The sequence below is a fragment of the Lates calcarifer genome, linkage group LG13, assembly GCF_001640805.2.
Source record: "Lates calcarifer isolate ASB-BC8 linkage group LG13, TLL_Latcal_v3, whole genome shotgun sequence".
NCBI lineage: Eukaryota > Metazoa > Chordata > Actinopteri > Centropomidae > Lates > Lates calcarifer.
The window spans coordinates 11,678,933-11,700,470 of NC_066845.1; the positions used below are offsets into that span (position 1 = coordinate 11,678,933).

The 21,538-nt window shown below is 40.4% G+C and overlaps 2 protein-coding genes across 7 annotated transcripts in view; both read right to left on the reverse strand.

Moving 5' to 3' along the window:
* Positions 1-454: 454 nt before the first annotated feature.
* On the reverse strand, positions 455-2,314 carry LOC108878178 (uncharacterized). Its single transcript, XM_018668587.2, has 6 exons — positions 2,123-2,314; positions 1,616-1,761; positions 1,425-1,489; positions 1,210-1,344; positions 1,001-1,099; positions 455-898 (listed from the first exon to the last, which is right to left on the reverse strand). Exons 1-6 carry the CDS (start codon positions 2,225-2,227, stop codon positions 843-845), a joined length of 606 nt encoding a protein of 201 aa, XP_018524103.1. The 5' UTR covers positions 2,228-2,314; the 3' UTR covers positions 455-842.
* Positions 2,315-3,864: 1,550 nt separating this feature from the next.
* ssbp2a (single stranded DNA binding protein 2a) overlaps positions 3,865-21,538 on the reverse strand; it is a 53,351-nt gene continuing 35,677 nt past the window's right edge. For 5 of the 6 annotated variants that reach the window (XM_051075367.1, XM_018668585.2, XM_051075366.1 and 2 more), the window contains 13 exons: positions 12,374-12,463; positions 10,540-10,599; positions 10,358-10,424; positions 8,748-8,818; positions 8,501-8,568; positions 7,896-7,944; positions 7,776-7,811; positions 7,639-7,693; positions 7,487-7,557; positions 7,237-7,315; positions 7,079-7,107; positions 6,872-6,970; positions 3,865-6,196 (listed from right to left, as the gene is read on the reverse strand). In XM_051075367.1, coding sequence (XP_050931324.1) covers positions 6,167-6,196; positions 6,872-6,970; positions 7,079-7,107; positions 7,237-7,315; positions 7,487-7,557; positions 7,639-7,693; positions 7,776-7,811; positions 7,896-7,944; positions 8,501-8,568; positions 8,748-8,818; positions 10,358-10,424; positions 10,540-10,599; positions 12,374-12,463 — 804 coding nt within the window. In that variant the 3' untranslated portion in view covers positions 3,865-6,166. Of the gene's footprint in view, positions 6,197-6,871; positions 6,971-7,078; positions 7,108-7,236; positions 7,316-7,486; positions 7,558-7,638; positions 7,694-7,775; positions 7,812-7,895; positions 7,945-8,500; positions 8,569-8,747; positions 8,819-10,357; positions 10,425-10,539; positions 10,600-12,373; positions 12,464-13,984; positions 14,032-21,538 lie in introns of all 6 variants that reach the window. The other variant, XM_051075369.1, reaches the window with a different exon arrangement.

A 21,538-nucleotide genomic window follows, 5' to 3' on the forward strand; every position in this document is an offset into this window, starting at 1 on the left:
GAGAATGATGAGAGATGGTGAAATTTGAGCCTGGGGGAAATTAAGCAAGACGAAGTTGCACAGTGTAGACGAAGTGTACAAGACCACATCTGTCTCCTCTTTCAGGAAAATCACCACATGGTGCAGAACAACTTGTGAACAGGCTGCAGTCCGGCAGAAGTTTCTCACAGCCGTGTAAAGCCGTTGCCTTCCATCCTTCAACGGGCCCTCTGACAACCAGACAACATGAACAGACTAATGTTGAGGTAGAAGAGAAAAAAGCATGAATGAAACATTCTTCAGCTAGTCTACAGCCCTGCTCAGTATTTCCCCCTTTGACTCCCCTAACACCTTTTAGTCACAGTCTTTAAGAGTTGCTTTTGTCAAAAAACTCTCGCTTTGATGCAGAACCCGTTGGCCGGTGTTTTGCAGAAATCACTGAAGGCTCACTGGAAGTAGTGTCAGAGCCAGAGAATACACACAGATTGCATTTAATGAAAAACAGAGGCATGCAGACACACAGTTGCTCCTTTTGTTAAGCTTTATATGCAAGAAAAAAAAAAACTTTTTTCCATCATGACTTATGAATCTGACAGTAAATGTGAAATCAGTCTGTTCAACTGTCTCTAATACAACAAAAGGTATCTACTGAAAATAGTCTGGCATGGTGAGCAGCATCGACAGGCTATAAGTAGCCCCCATGCAGGATGAAACATTTGCTCTCTTCACATCTATCAAGACGTCCTGTGGTACTCACATCTAAGAGAGTGTACTTGAATACAAATTTAACTCTTGGAGTCTCAGGATAAGATTTGAAGTTGACAATACATAGGTGACAATGGTCCCTTCAACATGCGTTTCCTCTATTGTTCGCCTTCTTTTGCATCGGTGGCAGCCTCCTTCTCATCAGGACACAGGTCTGAAACAGAGGTGAGAAATGAAGTTGTGGCTCAGTCAGTTACTTATGCTGGTTATCGCGGTCTGTTTGTGTGTAGTGGTTAGAGAGACTGCAGCATCTCACCTGTGGCATCTCCAAAGTGGAATTCTGGTGGGAAGTTAAGGCATGCAGCCTGTTTCTTGAAGATGTCCAGTTGAGCATCATCCAGTTTGCCAGATTTTGCTGCAGGGCAAGGAGGAGAAAGTTAATGTCATCTCAATGAACTAGACGAAACATAATTGGGAGTGTACAGATAAGCGGTTACAGGCAGTTAGAGACAACTCTGAACTCACTGAAGAGGTAGAGGTTTCTGCCTTTTCTGGTTTCCCCATTATTTGTTGTCACTGAGTTATCTGTCCAGAGGATGCACTCAGGACAGGTCGCCAGGTGCTTTCCAACATGCTCATGAGTGGACGAGTTGAAGTAAACTATCAGGATATAAGCAGAAGTTTAGTAACTGTTAAGCACACATAACGCAGAAATATGACATGTGCCATGAAGTACTTACATGTCACCTTGGTGGAGTTTCCTGAGAAGGTGGAATTAACACCTCCATGATGACATTTCCCATCCCTTGTAAGGAGAGGTGAACATAACAGACACATAAGAACTGGAGCAAATCTCACCACTTAACGTATGCAGCAGTTACTTTAAAGGTTTTTTTTTAAAAAACAGAAACTTTAAAAGATCAACATTTACATCAGTCTGTCTCCCCAGCGCAGGGTCATGTCGTCACTATCAGGTATGGCTGAGAGCTCAATCCAGGAGCTGTTGATAGTTTTAAGATCCTTCAGAAACTCTTTATTGTCTGATGATCCAGCAAAGAATATCCATTTTCCAGAGACCTAGACACAGATTAAAACGTAAAATAGCAAAAATATATGCAAAATTAAACCCCATTTTTCTGGCTTTTTTTTTCTTACTCAAATAAAATCTCTAGCACAGATCTAGCAGTCATTGTAGTTGTTTGTTTTGTAGAGTGCTATTCTATCTAGATCTAACTTTGAGAGGTATAAAATATAATGAAATGGTCCAATCTTCAAGTTGGACTTGGAATTTCAAGAACACGACATGAATATGCTTCGCTTAAAATGGATGTAGTGGTTATGTGAGGTTAAATCATGTAAAAACCGCTGGTACGGACTTTTAAAATAAAGAAAACTCGATTCTACTTTACTCTCAGTGTAAATCCTGGGGACAACGTACCCGGCTTTGATCCTCCAGAGGTTTCAGCAGCTCTTCACAGCCTGGATCAGATGCAGCAGTCAGGGAGGAGAGAGCCAGTAAAGCCAAACACAACTGAACATACATGATTGGAGGTGAAATGACAGCCAACTGGATACAGCAGCAAGAACAGGACAACTGTACTCCTGCAGGAATGCCAACGTGAGGACCAGCAGAGGGGATGTTATATTATCATGGGGGAGGGGGAGAGAGAGAGCGAGAGAGAGAGCAAGGTGGGTGGGTGGCGGTGGGAGGGGGTAAGAGCATGGGAGGTGGGTGGACCACATTGTTTTTGTGTTGGGCTTTGGGCTCATTGAAATAAGGCTTCTGTAGAAATGGTGGGATTGTGTAATAAGTCATTTGAATGCATCTTTGCAGGGACCAAAGACCAAAGAGTTTATGTATCCAAAGCAATTATTCACACCGCTGTGAGAGAAACGCTATAAGCTATTTGCTGGTTATTCCTCTGTTTGCATATGTTGGATCTGTTGTGTATGAAAGACACTTTTTTTGATGCTGTATCATAGTGTAAAACGAGAGAAATACTGTGGTCTTTGTAGTTCAGCCAGAAGCTCCCTCACATTCCCTCCTACTGTCTTGTTCTGTTGTGCAGGATGAATTATTCCTTCTGTGGGTGACTGTAGTCTCACTTGTTCTCTCTGTGTGCTGCGTGTTTAAAGACAGAAAGAGAAAGAGAGAGATGCACTCATGCAATATCCAAAGATCACATACTCTACAGTGTTATATAATGCATGTTATATAGTATAATCTACATGCATGTATGGGAGTGGACAGGCAGTGAGTAAATAAGTAAATAAGAACTGCAGTGCCGAGTGACTATGGTGTTTAACTAAGTCTTCTCCTTTGAGCTCTGTGACTGTGAAAAGGTGTCTGCTGCTGGGTATAAAATGTGACAACTACAGTACAGTGGTTGGCTCTTGGACTCAGATGAGAAGACTGACGCCTTATACTCTCATGTCTCTACACTGAATATGAAGCTATAGCCAGTTTACCAGACTAGAAACAAGGGGAACAGCCTGGCTCTGTCAGGCAAAAGGTAACAGGTAACAAACTCTACCTACCAGCATTTCTAAAGGTCACTAATTGACATGATGTGTAAAAACAACAGATCACCATTAATGGGGGTTGTGTCCTGGCTGAGCAATAAACAGAGCAGTACTGTGTTGCCACATTGCGGCGCCAAGGTGAGTCAGCTGGCTGCAGGCTGTAACTCTCTGCCACAGAGACAATTTTCCCAAAGCATATTTCTCCAACTGTTCCTTTAGTGCTTGTTCACTTTTATGTCCCTCTTGGTTTCAGTTCTTTTAAAGCAACTTTGATTTATCCTGGTTCTCTTTTGCAGCAGTGCCCAGTTCACACTCACACTGCTCACACCTGGAGCTTGTGGAACAATGGCTAAAGAGCACTCCAGTGGTGGTAATGAAAGAAGGTCCTTCACATTTTCAGGGGGTGGCAAGGTAAACTCGGATATATCAGTTTCACTTTATTCACCTTCTGGTCATTAGCCTGCTTCTCTAACCTTTAGACCACTGCTGCCCCCACAGCTCTGCCACAAAGTGTGCTGCAGCCATGATGGTGCAACTGGTTTTGGCAGGATGATCAGAGTCAGTCTTTGTTCTCAAGTGTTGTCAGTTTGGAGACACTGCTGTGCTGTCATGTCCGTATACACAGTCCTCACAAATGAAAAGAACTGACACTTCGACTAAGGGAAGAGAAGCTTTATACCAGCATATTCAAAACCCATGAAATACTTCTCTGTATTTACAAAAACATAATACAAGAATAAAAAAGAGAAAATGAACACATCACAAATGGAGTCCCACATACTGCCACAAAACAGAAAACATGATCCAATTTACAAATGCATCTTCTTGTACTCCCACTTATGGCTTCAATCTAACCAAAAAAACCAAATAAAAATCTCTGTTCAGCTGTGATGGTGCATCATCAGTCCATCGCTCCCTTTTGCAATAGTTCTCTCCAGATTTTTCTTTAAATAATAACAATAATATCAAATACACATACAAGACAGAGGAGCTACATTTGTGAGCTGTACACTTTGCGGTAAGGGAGGGGAGAGGAGAATGTTCACAGGCATATTGACCTTTTATACATGATGATAATACATCTTGGGCAGTGAAAAAAGTTTAAAACATTGGTTAAAAACAAGCTTATTTTAGCTTTCTGTACCAACCAACCTTTCGTATCACACTGAGATCACAGTTTATCCGGATGACAATAAAGTATGAGTGACCAAAGTGACGTCATAAGCTTGTGTCTTACTCTTTACCGTCCATACTGTTAAACTGTCTTTGATCTCTCTCTCTCTCTCATTTTAACGTTTTATGTCCAGTACACTGTGATGTAAACTGATAAATTGTTTGGATCCAGGTTTGAAGAACTAGAAGTGAGGGAGGCCTCAGCAAACAAAAGCAACAAACTATTGGCTATGACTACAGAGTCAGTGTCTCCTCTTGTTAGATAACATGTTCACATGAGAAAAATCAATTATCTTTTGCTGTCCCCATCTTAAACTTTGTCCTGTGCTTGTGCAGTCAACAGAATGTAATATCCTTCGTATACAACTACAGTCTGACAAAGGTCATTTGTCGAGTGCAGAAAGATCACTTACTTGTTAAAAAATGAAAAAAAAAAAGAAAAGAGAAAAGTGGACAAACTTTCAGTCTCTACAGTGTTACTGGGTATTAACCTTTGTGCAAACCTTCCTCCCCAGTGTTATGCTTACTGCTCTCTTCAATTAAATGACAGTTAGCATAAGGACTGATCTGATCTGATTTAAAGGGAGACTGTGTAACTTATGACAGAAGAAATAAAACATTCTTCATCTTACAAATGGAACGCTGACTTGATAAACAATATACACCATTGCTCAATTCAATACACTCAGGGGTTTTGCTTCTTCAGTGTTACTTGGTCTGGTATGACCAGTTGCTTTTGATTGCTACTTTAGCTTGATATTGTTCGATAATGGACATTACTAAGCCAACTCATTTAATGACTCATCTCTACTTTTAACATAATCATAATAATTTACCATTATCCTGGCTGTCCAAAAGTTACATAGTCGCACTTTAAGCCTTGAACAAAGCTCTTTTTTCTCAATAACCATTTAAATGGGAAAAATAATTTGTGTTGTGCTGAAGCCTTTCTGTAAATTGACATCTGAACTTACTTACTTTACTTTTATATGCACTTTATAATGTGACAGAGGTGAGGCAGAGTGAAAGGTTTTCCACATTTGTAGTTGGGTTTACAATGGAAATTAAAGAGAAAAAAAACTTCCTGGACCCATATTATAAAACATAAAACACAATGTTAGTGGTCTTAAAGTTTTGGACAACCACAAAAGACAAATATCTGCACAAGCCTCAATTAAAACCTCATGGTAATATGATTGTGATGTCTCTCCAATTCTCTTCCAGTAATGGACAAGGTAATTTGTCAGGTAAAGACAAAAGATGTTCCATGTGACAACCAGTTGGATTAAATTTTTAACGTCAATCAAAAAGTGTCTATATCTCTTAAATCCTTGGAAATTTAAACGTTAGGATAAATAGGACACTGGCCTTTTGTTTTTGGCCATAAACTCCGTGACATGATGCAAAAGGCAAAAACATCTGTCTGTGGACTGGAGTGTGTGCACAGTCTCACACACACCGTATGCAAATATACAAAGAGTTCTCCTCCAGGTTTTTTCAATTTGGTTCCTTTGTACAGTCTCATAGTTGCAGAGGAAGAACTGATGAATGTAGCAGAGTCACCACTTAAAACGGGAGAAGAAACAGGGGAGAAGAGACGTGGACAGAAACCATGAAGGGGTGGGGGAAGGTAGGGTAGTAGAGGGACAGAGCCTGAGGCAGCTGTCCTGACTAGGTAGGTGGTGGTGGAGGAAGAGTCACTGGCCTTGATGACATCATATCCAGTCTCTCTGCTTTTCACCAATCCACGCCAGCTTACTGAGGGACCGACCCGCTTCCTAAGCCTTCACACACTCATCGTCATGTTTGGAGAATACTGCAGACATTAGATGGGGACATATAAGTTAAGCGTCACCATGTGTATATGACTGAGAGAGAGAGAAGTAGTTTTATAGTTGTACACTAGTATCTTGAATTAGAAATCCAAACCATATGCTTATGGATTAAGTCAAATAATTTTCATCAGTATGAGCACCAGAAACCCTCTCATATGTTAAAGTAAAAGTTCAACATTTTGGGAAACAGTTTTTTTTGGGTCAAGAATAAGATGAAGAATAACATTTATATAATTCATGTCTGTATGCTAAATATGAAGCTACAACTAGCAGCTGTTTAGCTAAGCATGAAGCTAAAAAAATTAATCTGCGTACTAGCACTTGTAATGCTCAGTATTGTTGTCACAGCGTGGTTGCCAGGCAACCACTGGAAAGTCACTGCTCCCAGCCAAGAGGTAGATTTGCATGCAACTCATGTAAAAATACAGCCTGTTGTTAATGTGCTATTAAGTGTTTTTTTTATCTTTGGACAGAGCTGGGCTAGCTGTTTCCCTTGGTTTCCAGTATTGAGCCAAGCTAAGCTAACTGGCTGCTGGCTGTGGGTTCATATTTAGCGTACACATCTATGAGTGGCATTGATCTTCATGTAAGTTCTCAGCTGCACCACCTAACACCTCCCTCTAATCATCCCACACAGTAGATGACATTTGACTTACACTTTCATTCTGGAAAGGGTTAAGGAAGTTTCCTCCCATCTCTCCATCCTCCCTGGGGGTTCCCGGCTGGTTACTCATACTTAGGTTACCAGGAGAGTTCTGTGCAAAGGTAATTACAACACAACGTAATGGTAATTGTATGCTACTAAAGCTAAAAAAATCTGGCGCAGTGTAATTGAAAACTGGTTGAAAAGTAGCTTCTCTTACCTTAGGGAGACTGTCCATATCACCTGACCCTGAGAGGGGGAATGAAAATCATGTAAATTCACCATGATCATGTGAATGTTTGTTTTGCATAATTTAGGGAAAAACATCAACAGATATTTTGTGTCAATGCAGCATGTACAAACAACTTGTTCCTCTACCTAATGATCCGTTCATGTGATGGGGCTCCATTCCAGCCATTCCCCCTAATGGACCATCGCCACCTGCACCCATAGGGAACTGAAAAGAATATACACAAGAGACAGACAAAATTTACCATCAACAAAACAACAAAAATAAAAAAAGTACTTATTTTTGACATTACAGAAGTAATACCGGCCCTACACACTCTATAACCATCTGCAGTTCAGTACACTCAGACACAGTGATACAGAGGGAAAAATGTCTCACATTTGGTCGGCTTCCACCTGGAGGGACTGTGTTTATCATAGTGTACATGTTGTCGCCGGAGTTGGTTGAATCTGACATAACAAACAGAGAAACAATAAGAGGTCAAAAGGGCAAAACAAATATATACACACACATGCAGGCACAGAGCTTACCTGCTGGACTTGGCATTATTGGGGTCCCAGGTGGCCCTCCACCCCCTGGAGGTCCCTGAAATGACAGTTTTGGGTTCCATAAGATTCGTTCATGAACTAATGAGTAACAGTCTGAATAACATACATACTGTACATACCACATAACTTCCTGGAGATGCAGAGGAGTAAGGGGTCTACAAAAAGACAAAAGGAAATCATGAAAGAAATGAAATAACTGTTAAACTTTCTGTTGTTTCTGTCTTTGTTAAAGCACTTACTGAATTGGAGTTTGGAGGATTTGGCCAGGGTCTGCCCCCACCAGGTCCCCTGGAACAAACAAACACACATGCACACACACACGCACACGCGCACACACACACACACACACACACACACACACACACACACACACACACACACACACACACACACACACACACACACACACTTTAGTTTTCTGTTTTTGGCAAGCTTCTTTGTCCAATTCATTTGGGCTGAGTTGGCAACAACAAAGTCCTCTATTGCCAAAGAGAGGTGATGGGAACAACAACAACCAAAAAAGACACAGACAAAAAGAAGACAAAATAGAGGAAAGCTGGCTCCCAGCTCCACTTCCAGACCTCTAAGAGCCAAGAACATACAGTAGAGTTGTAATTAAAAGCTGCACAAAGGAAATGTCTGACTGCATCTACTGCAGTGAGAGATTGAGGATGTTTGGCGTTTAATGTTGTCCTTTTGAATGAGAGAAATGTCGGGAGTTAATTTACATCTTGAGAGAAAAACAGAGGAGAAAAAGGGGATTTCTCTTTTTTTAAATGTGTTTTAGCTCTGTATGTGTGTGTGTGTGTGTGAGTGTAAATTACATTGTGTAGGTACCACTCACATGTTCATGCCAGGCATCCCAGGACCAACCAGGGCATTCAGTGGTGGTCTCATTCCACCTCCATAGTTCTAAAACAAAACACCAAAATGCCCTTAGTTATGTATATAAGAGAGAAACTATCAGAACCAAATTTTGTAAATACCCCTCCCCCCTTTTTGTAAAGCTTTTGGGTTCCTTGGGTTTCTTGAAAGGTTCTATATAAATATAAATTATCATTGTTATTATTATAACTCATCTGGTTCCACACCTGGGGTCCCAGTGGTACCATGCCTCTGGGTGGAGTCATCCGCTGCATTGGTCCTCCCATATTTGGATGTCCTGAAACACAAAACAGTCAAACTACAACCAGCCATCATTTTTGTTTCCAGAACAGTGTATTCATGGTTCAGGACCTATGAGACTGGAGGATGTTTTATATTCTTCAGTTTGCCAGTTTAGGTGATGTATACTAACATCTTGCTTTAAGCTGGGAGAAGTTGAACTGTTACTTGATTACATGTACTTTTGTATTTTACACCTTTGTCTGGACAATGTAGTAGAGAACATCTATGTCTGAGATGATGAGACCAGCGTATCTGGCACAAACTACTGTATAAGTATTTTAGCCTATGCATAATTCATACATTGTCCAGAGGAGTGAGTAGTTTGTGTAAATTGGGATGCACTTAAAGGATAAGAGGAGATGAGATCTTTTTATTATTATCAACAAATCCCAAGAAGAGACTAAACTAACAATGAATTTATCCTGTTAACAAGTACTGTCCATGTGGCCAAAGATATAGCTTATGCCTCTATGCTTTAGAGCTTCACTGCCATCCAAAAACTATTAAAAACACATAAAGATGCTATACTGTTGCATTGAGATACATGTTCCTTCATTATAATGAACAAGGCAGGAGTATCTTATTTGTCCCATATCATCAAAAATAGCAAAAGTATATAAAACCTCTTCCCAGACAATGCTCAATGATCTCCATGAAATGCAGTTGTTTTAGAACAAACTAAGCAACCAAGCTCATTGTAATGAAGAAAAAGTGAAACAGTGTCACTCTTTACTGTTGTTTTTAGCCCTGCTAGCAACGGGGCCCTAGGAATGGCACCGTCAGCGAGTCCACAACTTTAGTCCAGCCTGAAGTATCTCAACAATTATTTGATGGATTTCTATGAAATTTGGGATTCATAGTCCCCTGACTTTGATGATACCCTGAATATTCCTCTACTCACAAAGAGGTTGACATTTTTGGTTTTTAGTGAAATGTACTCACAGCAACTGGGTGGACTGCCATGAAATTTGCTACAGATATCCATGACCCTCAGAGGATGAATAATAATGACCCCTTTTCCTCTAGTGCAACCATGATGGTGACATTTGTGATTCTGACTGAGACATCTACTGGCTGGATGGGCGCACATTTTGGTACAGATATTTGTTGTTCCCACAGCATGAAATGAAATAACTTTGCTGATTCCTCAACTTTTCATCTAATGCCATCATCAGGTCAAAATTTTTAATATGACCAGTACTGGTTACGACCAAATAACATCAAAACGAAACACATTCTCGTTATCAGCTGTACTTTGAGTTTAGAGCTAAGTAACAGATCTTAGCATGCTATGACACTAAAATAAATAGAAATAAAATAAACAGTATTGTCACTGTACACATTAACATGTTAACATTTACCACTAGCTCAGTCAGTTCCATATCAGGCTGTGGCTCCACAGGAAAAAACGTTTTGGTTAAAATCGAAAGATAAAAAAATGCCTGTGTAATTCTTAAATAAATTAGGAGAAGAATGACCAAGTGCTGTAATATCTAATGTCTGTGTTTGTGTATACCGGTGTGTCTATGTGTACCTTGCTGTCTTGTGGGGTCCATTCCACTAGGTAACATAGGCTGGCTACCTGGGACTCCTCCAAGTCCCTACAGAGGAAAGAGGATTCATCACTAGTATTGTCATCACTGTCAGACAGATACAGTCCATTTCTTGCTATTTGCAGTTCTGTTCGCTGCCTGCAGGTGTCAGCGTGGCTCTTACCTGATTGGGTAATCTGAGGGGTGGTCTGGGTCCTCCAGGGTATCGAGGTGACATGAATGGCTGAAAAAACAGCATAAATACCAGTTGAATCACTCAGAGTAATAGATACTGTGCTCACAATCTATCGCCTACATGACATACGCTCAGGGTTACTGTGTCTTGAGGGTGCAGTGAAGGTGGTCTTTAAAATGTGCCAGTGTCAAGAGTCCAAAACAAAACACCTCACACTGACAGAAATTTTAGAGGAAAAGATTTTAAACCTTGTATCTAGATATTTCAAAATTTGATTGCATTGAATGAAAAATCTGACAATGGAATATCTTGCCAAAATATACTCTTCTTCCTGTCCTTCTTTTACAAAGCCTTTCACAGAAACAAAGGTGGTGTACAAACTGTATGGAGCGCTATGGGAATTTTCTTTCACTCTCCAAAACAGGAAACCAACCAGAACTAACTGTGTATGTCTTCTGTTGAGTTTCGGGTTCATTTTCCTTTAACAACAATTCCATGACAGCAGAGTGGGGAAGGCGACCGCACTTTCATTGGATTGCATTTATGGAAAAAGAATGAGGGAATAAAAGGGGATGAGGTTTGTTAATAATGATGCCTGTGTATGTGTTAACTGCGTGGAGTTTGGCAGCTTGTGTGAGAAGCTCTTTTGCAGCTGTGAGTGGGTTCTCACTTGTCCTCACCACAGACAGTAGCAATGCTGTTGCTATGTCTGCTGAACTAATGCCACTGTAGTGAGAAAAGTCAGCCTGCATTGTTGGGGAGGCAATTCTTCAACATGCCACTAGAGAGCAATGGTCCACTTGTTTTGATCACGGTCTTCTCTGAAATCACCCTCCTTCACATCTCCCAGGTGTGTTGAATGTCCATTAAAGGAAAAACAGATAAAGCATTTTAGGTCCACTTAATTACTATAATGATTCTGAAATAAATATTAATAATAAACAAAAATCTTGTTTTTATACAAATGCATACATGCATCAACTGAACATATAAAGTTCAGGAATGAGTGAGTCAGTCAGTGAATTCTTAAATTCATGAACTGACTCAATGAAAGAATGAAACACATTTAAACCTTTACATATATATTTACAGGTGCAGGATCCATCATCTGTCTCTCCAATTCATCACAAAATTCAGCTATAATATTCTCTGATCTAGTCCGTATGCAATGATTTTTCTGGAATCTGAATGAAGGACTTACAATTTGGTAATTGTTGCATTTGTTTAACCGATGGGTCTTGACAAGACCTTGTCTTCAAAGGACAATTGATCTTTAGAGGGAGATGGAAAAGGCTGTTCAGACCCAGTTTTGAGTTTTTTGAAAGCGGAGCTGAGAAATGCCTATGAAGGCTATTGATCTGCGTGTCAGATGTGAGCGTCTGAGTTTGACTAATAATGACGGTCAATCAATGGACAACTGGCAGAGTCCTTCTGATGGAGAACAGAGATGATCAGGAATGAAGCTGCATGTGTATGTTTTTGTCTGTGAGAAATGTATTTCTCCTGTCAGACAGCATGGTGGTGCACCTACACACAAATAAATGCAGAATGTACACACATGTAAAGTTAATGTACACTAATATATACACTTAAGTTTGAGTAAATGAGTGAGTTTCTTGGGTAACAATTTCATAAGTTACTCACAATTGACTGAGTAATGTAGTATTACACCGTTGCTCATAGTAAGACAGGTGCCCTTGGATGAACAATGGGCCATAATTTACCCAGTGCCCTTTTCATCTAACACTGTATGTGTAAGTGACCTAAAGACCCAAATAATTCTCTCTCTCTCTGTATATGTGTGTGTGTGTGCCCTGTATACCTGAAAGAATCCTGGAGGGACTGGTCCCACTGGCATGCCCTCTCCTGGGGGAAGGTTCCCAAGGACAGGGCTGGGAGCTGCTGCAGCACTCTGAAAGAGGCAAAACACACACATAAACACAAAAAGAGATTTACACGCACAACTCAAACTACTCTACAAAACGCCTCTTTTACTCAGGAGTGATGGAAAGTACATTTAGTGAAGTACTGAACTTAAGTACAAATTTGAAGTACTTCACTTAAGTATATCCATTTCATGCCACTTTAAATACAATGCACTGTACCCAACAGAATATAAAAGTTAAAATTAGCTGCACATCAACTAACAGTGAAATCTTACTTATACATAAAGGTATCAGTAATAATGATCCATTGATATAATGTATCACAGGGGCAATTTTTATGCATTATGAGCAGCCTACTTTTACTTATACTTTAAATTAATTTTCCTAAAAAGTGATTTTACTCAAGTGACATTCTTCTGTGTGGGAATTTTACTTGTAATTAAGTGTCTTTTTTTAAATCTTTATACTCCAGTTGGTCTGCGTAACTAAAAGATCTGAATACTTCCCCCACCTCTGCTGCTTTGTTAACACCTACAGTACAAAACCTCTGCTGAACTTGCCACCAGTGAAACAATACAAGAGCCATAAAAACAAAACAAAACAAAACATAAAAATTAGTAATTCAAGGGTCTTCCCCCATCTCTCTCTTACTGTTCCTCCCTCAGTGGGATATTTCCTGTTTCTGCAGATGCCCTGCCATGCTGGCCCAGGTTTATTTTTATACCTTGTGTTTTTTGTTGTGCTTGTCCCAGACGGGCGGCGCTGGCACATTTCAGCACTGCCTCTGTCTGCTTCCTGTGGCATTGTACTCCTGACTAACCCGGAGTTAACACCCAGCAACGGCCTCTTCCTCATCCCCATTAGGAATAAAGAACAGACAACACGCAGTGTGGGAGAGTGTATATCCCTATATATATAAATGATGATGTGTGAACTGTGAGCACATACAGCCAGCTTGCTTGTGTCTGTGTGTATTTTTTTCTTTTTTTTTCAGTATCTGCCCACTCTCTGTTCTATTTCTCTGATCTCTCTCCTCGCTTTCTCTCCCTCTCTGAAGGCATCGGGCTGGGTGTAAAGAGCTCCAGTGAAATTCACCCACAGTCTCTGAAGTTTCCGCCAGCTGACTTTTTAGGTCAGACAGGAACAAGGTTTAATCAGAGCTGAGATAAAAGCGGACTGACGACACTCCTGTATCCTCCTCTGCTCCACCCCACCACCCTCGCTATTCCCTCATCCTCCCTCATTCTCCTTCATATCTCCCAATTGTTAATGTTCGGCAACAGGGAACAGGATGCCTTGCAGCTTTTTGATTCCATATTCTGCTGCAAACAGAGCTTGTATTTGTCTCAGCAGATGAATGTACAGATGGACACAGATGGATATTGTATCTCCACGGTTCAGTGGTGAGAGACTGGATTCGGTTTGTTTGTGTGTGTGTGTGTATGTGTCTGAGTGTACAACATCATGCACAACATCAAGTGTGTTGTGATTTTGGAGAGAGTCCCCCCCCCCCTTCCTTCCCTCTTCTTTCTCGCACCCTGGATTACCCAGAATGCCTTTACTCCCTGGCAGCCTGGAGGTCTGCTGAGTTTGCCTTCATACACATGGAGGGAGTGAGAGAGAGAGAGAGAGAAAAGAGGACAAAGCAGAGATTATGAGTGTGCACATATGTGTGTGTGTGTGCATGTGTGCACGTGGCTGTGAGTGTGTGAGTGCTTTTAATGTTTGTTTGTGTGGGAAAAGGAGAACTGGGAGAGGAAAAAAAATCTACCTGACCTGCTGACAAAGCAGCATTCTCCAAATACAGCAACAAGAAAAAAATAAAAAATAAATAAATACAACGCGCCAGGATATCTCCCTGCCCCAAAACCAGCACCACCCTCCATCTACAGAAAACAAAAACAACACTGGCAACAACACTAACTCCTCCAGTGCTGACAGTCTTTTTTAATTATGACAAATCAGATTGACTCAAATGACATTAGAAAATCAGAGTGAATCACACTGAGGAGGACTCACAAAGCCTCTTTAGTTGAGAGGCTGTGAATCTTTTTTCCAGGTCGGTCTTAAGACTCCGCTAAGTTAGAGGAGTCACATGGTTTGCATAATGATGCTTGCATAAAATTTCTACAGTACTAATCGGAGACCTAATTTGTCATTATTTTATGACAAATGATTTACTGCCAGCAGCTGGTTAGCTTAGCACAAAGACTGGAAATAGAGAAACAGCTGGACTGGCTCTGTGAGAAGACAGCAAAATCCACCTACCAGTAGCTCTAAAGCTGACTAATTGTTGTATCTCATTTGTTTCACAACATCTATTGCATGTCTATCCATCCTGGAAGAGGGGTCTCTCCTCTGTTTGCTCCTCTAGAGATCTCTTCCATAAACGTCCGTATACTGTACAGACTGTAAAGTCCCTTGTGGCACATTTGTGATTTGTGATATTGGGCTATATAAATAAAATCTGACTTGACTTGTTTAATCTGTGCAAAAAACATGACCATAAAAATGACCTTGTTTTAACTGTGTCTTAGCCAGGCGTGGAATCTAAAAACTGAGAGATGGTGGTAAGCAGAGCCAGGCTAGACTAACGCTTGACAAGAATGCAAAAAAGCACAATTTCCATGTCAAACTTTTCTGTATTTTAGGAGGATAGTCTCCTTAAATGTCTCTTTAAGCACACACTTTAAACACACAAAAATACATTTTTCACAGGAATTCTGAATTTCTTTTGTCCATGTTCTATCTGAAAAAATGACAAACTACAAACTGACACATGGACTATGAAAGCTGTGTCACACTCAAGAATAAGGGGAAGAATCTATAAGGTTAGGCCAGTTGAACGGGCATGATAACAATATGAGGGGTCATCCAAAGTGTCAGCAGCAAACAGTCGATAAAGTTTTAGACTAGAAGACCTGGTATCTCTACAGACTGGGATGGTTGGTGTTAATTTCAGTATTTAAAAAATGCTCATGAGTCTCTCAGTTACACTAATTACCTTTATCAGCCGGCTTGAGGATGGTTATAGAGAATTATTGGAACAACATTTAATGTGTAGTCCGTTGGTAACCACTTAGTCAGAGAGCTGTTGATAACAGTTAAATTAAAGATGCTAATGCACTAAGACCTTTACTGTACCTACCACATTCAAAACTTATGTAGTCAATCATGACTGTTTGATAATTGTGATAACAGCGACACTGCACGGCTTCACCTGATGTAATGTGAACACATCAATGTGGTGTAATTAGCTCATATTCACTACAACAGTGTAGTGACCACGGAGTTAATGTTTACTGTATATTACTCTGAAATTGACAGGGTCAATTTCTGTCAGCCAGTTCTGTTTAAATACTGATTCACGGCCAAGCTCAACCTATTCCCGCACTTAACCTTTGTAAACATGAAAGGCACACAGAGTGTTACACACTGTTAATGAGTCCATCATTTACACTCCTCACACACCAGTGTTTACACTTTTCTGACAAGGCCAGGAGAGAGGAGCAATACGATACTAAGCTGGTGGCCTTACACATTAACACACTGTATCATAGTGTACTCTATGTTATAGTGAGAGTGTAACTGCCAACAATGACTTGTGTAGTGAGCCATGGCACATTATTAACTGAGTTAAACACAGTTAGGTGCGGCTGCACTTGACCTGACCTGACCCAGATTATCTCACAAATTACTCACAATTTCTCAACTGTAACAGTGAATGAAAGCTAACTTGTTGTTGCTGTTGTATTATATTACATTTAAAGCAAGTTAGGGAACAAAACCGCTCCTTTATATCCCATCCAATCCCATTCAAATCATCTGACCTCTCTCTTTATACCAGTTCAACTCTCTTCTCTTTGTCTGTTTCAGAGTTTTGCTCCCTCTCCCTTGATTCACTGTGTTCCTCTCTTTCTCTGCTCTCTTCACAGAGATACCAGAAAGACTTGATTCAATCTTAAGAATCTGTAAAACAAGACAATCAATTCATCCTCCTGTCCGTTCAGAACCCCCCATCACATTAAGCCTTCTGATTTCATTGCACTTTGTGTCTTGACGTATACTATGATCCCTACATTGGTAGTTAATGGCATCGTAACCAAAAAGTGTTTGTGATGAAACCTGATACAGTGGAACGACCACTGCCATGTTCTCAGATGAACACCTGCATCTCCTGGCAAACTCATTTATTGCATAAATTATTCAAACCACCACCCACCAGGAGAATGCTACAGTATACCAGACACACACAATGAGACATACAGTGCAACACACTGCCTGCCATAAAGACAAAATGGAAATGAAATCAGTGCTTGAAAAAAGCAGAGTAAATTCTGTTGAGAGCCAGGATTTAAAAGGACAAGGTAAAGACAAATTACTTTTTCCCATGTGGAGTCATGGTTTTTTTGAGAGAATGTTTGCGTGCAACATTTTTCCCAGGTAGTAAAATGAATTGCCAGTACAAAACTTCAGCTGAAACTTCTGCCATCACGGTGCTACAGTACAGACATAGACACGTGTATGTGTCTATCCGAAATGACGCAGATAACTGATATAAAGTACAACCACATTGCTTTATCTTATCAAGCATCCTTTGCTTTGAATGACTGTGGAATGAGTGCTGAAAAGAGAGTTGAGTCATTATGAACACAAGAGAAAAAAAAACAAACATTTTATATAAAGTAATCAAAACATGCTTCCTGTGGAAAATACCAAAACTGCTGAAGGAGCGGTAGACATTTAAATGTAGCGCAATTACACCACAGTTCACTACTTTGCAACCTAATCAGACTTTCTACATGCTACATTCACACTACACTAATCCCATCAGACTAAAGGGCTCAGTAATACTTAATGAGATAACTCGCAAACTCTTTTATCCCTATATGTTTACTGATTGTGTTCCTCGCTAATGTGTGTGCGTAATGCATGCATACTTTGTGTGTGCGTGTGTGTGTGTGTGTGTGTGTGTGAGAGAGAAGGTGGGGAGTCATTCTCATTCAATACTTCAGAGACTGAGAGACCCTCAGAGATGCGTGAGTGGAATCTCAAAAGGCTGTCTGTGTCTGTCTCCTCCCTCTCTCACTGTCTGTTTATCTCTCTCACTCACTCTCGCTCTCTCTCTCTGTCTCAACTTGCATTGGTTGCTGTCTGCTTCCTCCACCTCTCCCTCTCTCACATGCACACTTCGCTTCTCACACAAATCATCTCTCTCTCTCTCTCTCTCTTTTTTAAGGGTATGGTTATATTTTGAAGCTATATTTTTCTTATTGTCAAACCATTGATACACAAGCAGCACAAAAACAAACAACAAAAACTATTAGATACAGACTAATGAGTCACATCTTTGCACTTGACAACATGTTTCTTTGTTATGATGAACATGGTCAATGTAGTTTATTTTCAGTCAATCTGACATACACTATCCTGCTGCAGTAAATACTCACTAGCAGACCAAATGTGTATCCATCCACAGCTGAAAACAGTCCCTAACAAATGAACTATGTACTCCTCTTTGAGTGCCATTTGTGGAAAAACGCAGTACCCAGATGTTTTAGGAAATGTCTTTTAAAAAAATGAAACTACAATTGGGAACAATTTTCAAAGATTTCTATTTTGTAGTAATGAATGGGATTTGAATTCAGCGCAACAGCACAAGCCCGAAAGTGTTTTGGAGACAGACAAATGCATCATTCGTTCTGGTTATTTAAAGGGATTTGCTAAGAAAAAGATACAGTAGATTAACATAACTCTTATCATTTAAAGTACTTAACTGTCAAAATATTAGAGCTGCAACTCACCATTGTTTTCACTGTTGATAAAATACTTGTTATAGTTCCCCAAAGCTCAAAGTGACATCTTTAAATTGCTTCGTTTGTCCGACCAATACCTCAGAACCCAAAGATATTCAGTTTAGTATGCTATAAAAGACAAAAAAAGTGGAAAATCTAAATTATCAATGAATTAAATGTTTCACTTCTAACATTTAACACTAAGTTCATGGGGGAGCTATGGCCAATGATTAGTGGAAAAGAGGGACAAAGCAGGAAGAGTGTAAGAAGACAGAAATTAAGAAATTACAGCAACTTCACAAGTCCCTCGTTATGTATACTGGTTGTCCTCAGAGAGCTGTTGGGTGAGGTAGGGGGCAGTGGTGGGGTTTGGGAGGGTTACCACTGAATCTCAAGGCCACCCGCTGTACAACAGGATCTACAAATGACACACCATACAGGAAGGAACTCCATTCCTCCTCCCTCTCCCTCATTCCAGCTCCCTCCATCCTCTCAAATGCCATTAGTCCACTTCCTGAACAAGGGAGGAGGGGGAAGGGGAATGGAAAGAAGAGATGCTACGAGTCTGCATGACACACACACACACACACACACACACACACACACACACACACTGACAGTCACAGGCAAAACACACATTCACATACACATTAAAGTAAGAGAGCGGAAACACTATAAGATGATTGATTTCTGCATTAGTGTATCTGCACAGACTATAACTTTGTAGTCTGTCAGTCACTGTCAAAAGCATAACTACAATATATCTTTAACTCAAGGTTTTAACTAAGAGGAAAGTAAGAGACAGAAACAGAGAAGAAGGAGTTTTAGCTGCATAGAAATGAGAATGGGTGTGCTCTGCTTTTGACCATGTATTATTCACAGTCTCCTGTGGCGACCAGAGACAGATCAACAAGCTCCACTGTCCAATCCTGAGCCAAACTCACTTTTCAATTTCAAGGCAGATAAGCTTAAAATCGCCTTCTGGCACCCAAAGCTCTTCTCTTAACCAAAATATGCCATATGCTACACCAGTAAAACACGGCAATGGGTGGAAAAAAGTGTTCTCTCTGTGTACTTCATTCCAGATCCCTGCTGTTTAGCAATAATATCTGAGTTCATGCGGCCATGACTGAAAAAATATATGAGCATAACCATGTATAACCAAACGGGTTGATTTGGCTGATATTCTAGTTTCATCCAACCTGGGTCTTATTTTTGTAGTATTGGCATTCTTTGTCATTCTTTTTGGTAATTTTAACAATGTACTCTCCAAGCTAAAGTCTAAGTTTGCTGAATATATTTATAATTCTCAACAAATTACATAAAGATCAAAACCAGCAATGTATTAATCCTGCCAACAAGTATCGTCTCTGCATAGATGGATTAGTAAAGTGTCCATGAAAAACAGTGTTCCGTATGTCTAGTGAATTAAACACAGTCCAAACATTCCTTGCTCTGGCTTCATGTAGTATGTTCATTGCTTTCAAATGTTCATACAAGAATTATAACTGTCAATAGCTTTCTCCATAATGCCTCACAATTGCATTGCCTACTGCCTAGCAACACCTGACACCTGACCAAAGCACAAAGGTGACAGCCCTAGTACAAATGGTGGGAAATGACTCCTAGGTGAATTTCAGCCTAACAGAACTTATTCCCCCTAGAACAGGGTATTGCAGTTTATTTTGAGGCTATTTAATGTACACTTCCCTTCTATCATAAATACTCACTAAAGTATTAAACGTGTATACATCCACTGCTGAAAATAGTCCCTGACAAATGCACTACTTAATCCTGTCCTTAATCCTGAGTAATGTTTGCTAACAAAATACAGCTGTTTTAGGTAATCACTAAACCCTTTTAAAGAAATCAAAGTATCCATTTGTGACCCATTTTTAAAAGTTTTTGTCTTCAGTGTAAACAAGTGGGCTTGGAGCTCAGGGCCAAAGACAGGGGAGGAAAATCAGGAAGACTAATTGAGAGACTAAGATATAGTTGTTGTTGGTCTTCTCACTGGATTTGTTGACAATAAGAAAAACATAGACTAAACATGTAAGGTGGAGCAAGTTAGGGTTAAACATCTTAAGATGTTATTATGGTGTTAGAACCAATAAAATGATGGCCCAAGTTGTAATGGACACATGCAGTGTAGAATAGAAGTCACCTATTTCAACCTGCACAACATCCTTAGCTCTCAGTTTTCACACTCTCCACCATTCTAAATATTTTTAATCTTTATCACCTTCAGCAGCACAACAGAATTCCCACCAGCACCCAGAAACCCTCTAGTGTAACATTACAGGTGATTACCAGGCGAAATGGCAACACAACACTAATCTATTTGGCCTCACTGGGTGATTACAGGTAGGGTGATATCAGCAGCACAAGGGGGTGACAGAGTGGGTGGGGGTGGGGGGTGGAGGACTGGCCGTATTTCCTTTATCACTGATGTCATTATCAACCCTTGTAAACATCTCTGAGGCTACGAGGAGCTGTATAATATGTGAGGTGGAGCCGCGGGCTGATGCACTGTCAGATACACATACAGAGCTGAAAATGATAGTCACTTTGGTGCTGGAACCACACTTCTCCCACCACTATCTCACTTGGTTCAATGACACTGGGGGAGATAAGGGAGATGGACTGAACACAGGGGAGAGGAAAGGGTAGAGAGACACAGAGGAAGATTTCAAAATCACGGCTTGAAATGAAGAGCAGAATATGTCATGGTCTTCCCTGTCTGGCAGATTGATACAAATATAGAATATTGATTTACCTGGATTTCATTGAAGAGATCCAGTGCTTTTATTTTGTAATTGCAGAGATTAGAGAGTTGATTGGAATTAGAAAATTGTCAGACTGGTTGATGCAAAGACTCATCAACCCACGCCACAGGAAGAGCTAATGAGTAGTCACTTTCTGTGTCTCATCCTGTGATTCCTTCTAGTGCTGGAAGGCCAGACACAAGAGACAGCACCAGATAAGGATATGGGTGTCTACAACAGCAAAAAATACACTGGGGTTAGTTGGGGTCAAAGAGATAACGTGCCGGTCTGATCCTGTCAGCGTTCTCGCTTTGCCCTCCTGCTCTCCCTCCGTAGTCCTGCCGTCACTTCCACAGTTCAATCTCTGGATCATTCTCTATAATCCCTTTCACACACAACCTCTAAGGTTGCTGCTGTGTAAACTTTAACAGCATTTCTATAACTTTCCTCACAGATGGGTCAGGGAAGAATGGACATTATAGTACACTGTGTCCAGTGTGCAAAAATTGTGCTGACTGTGACTGATTCCAAAACTGATTCC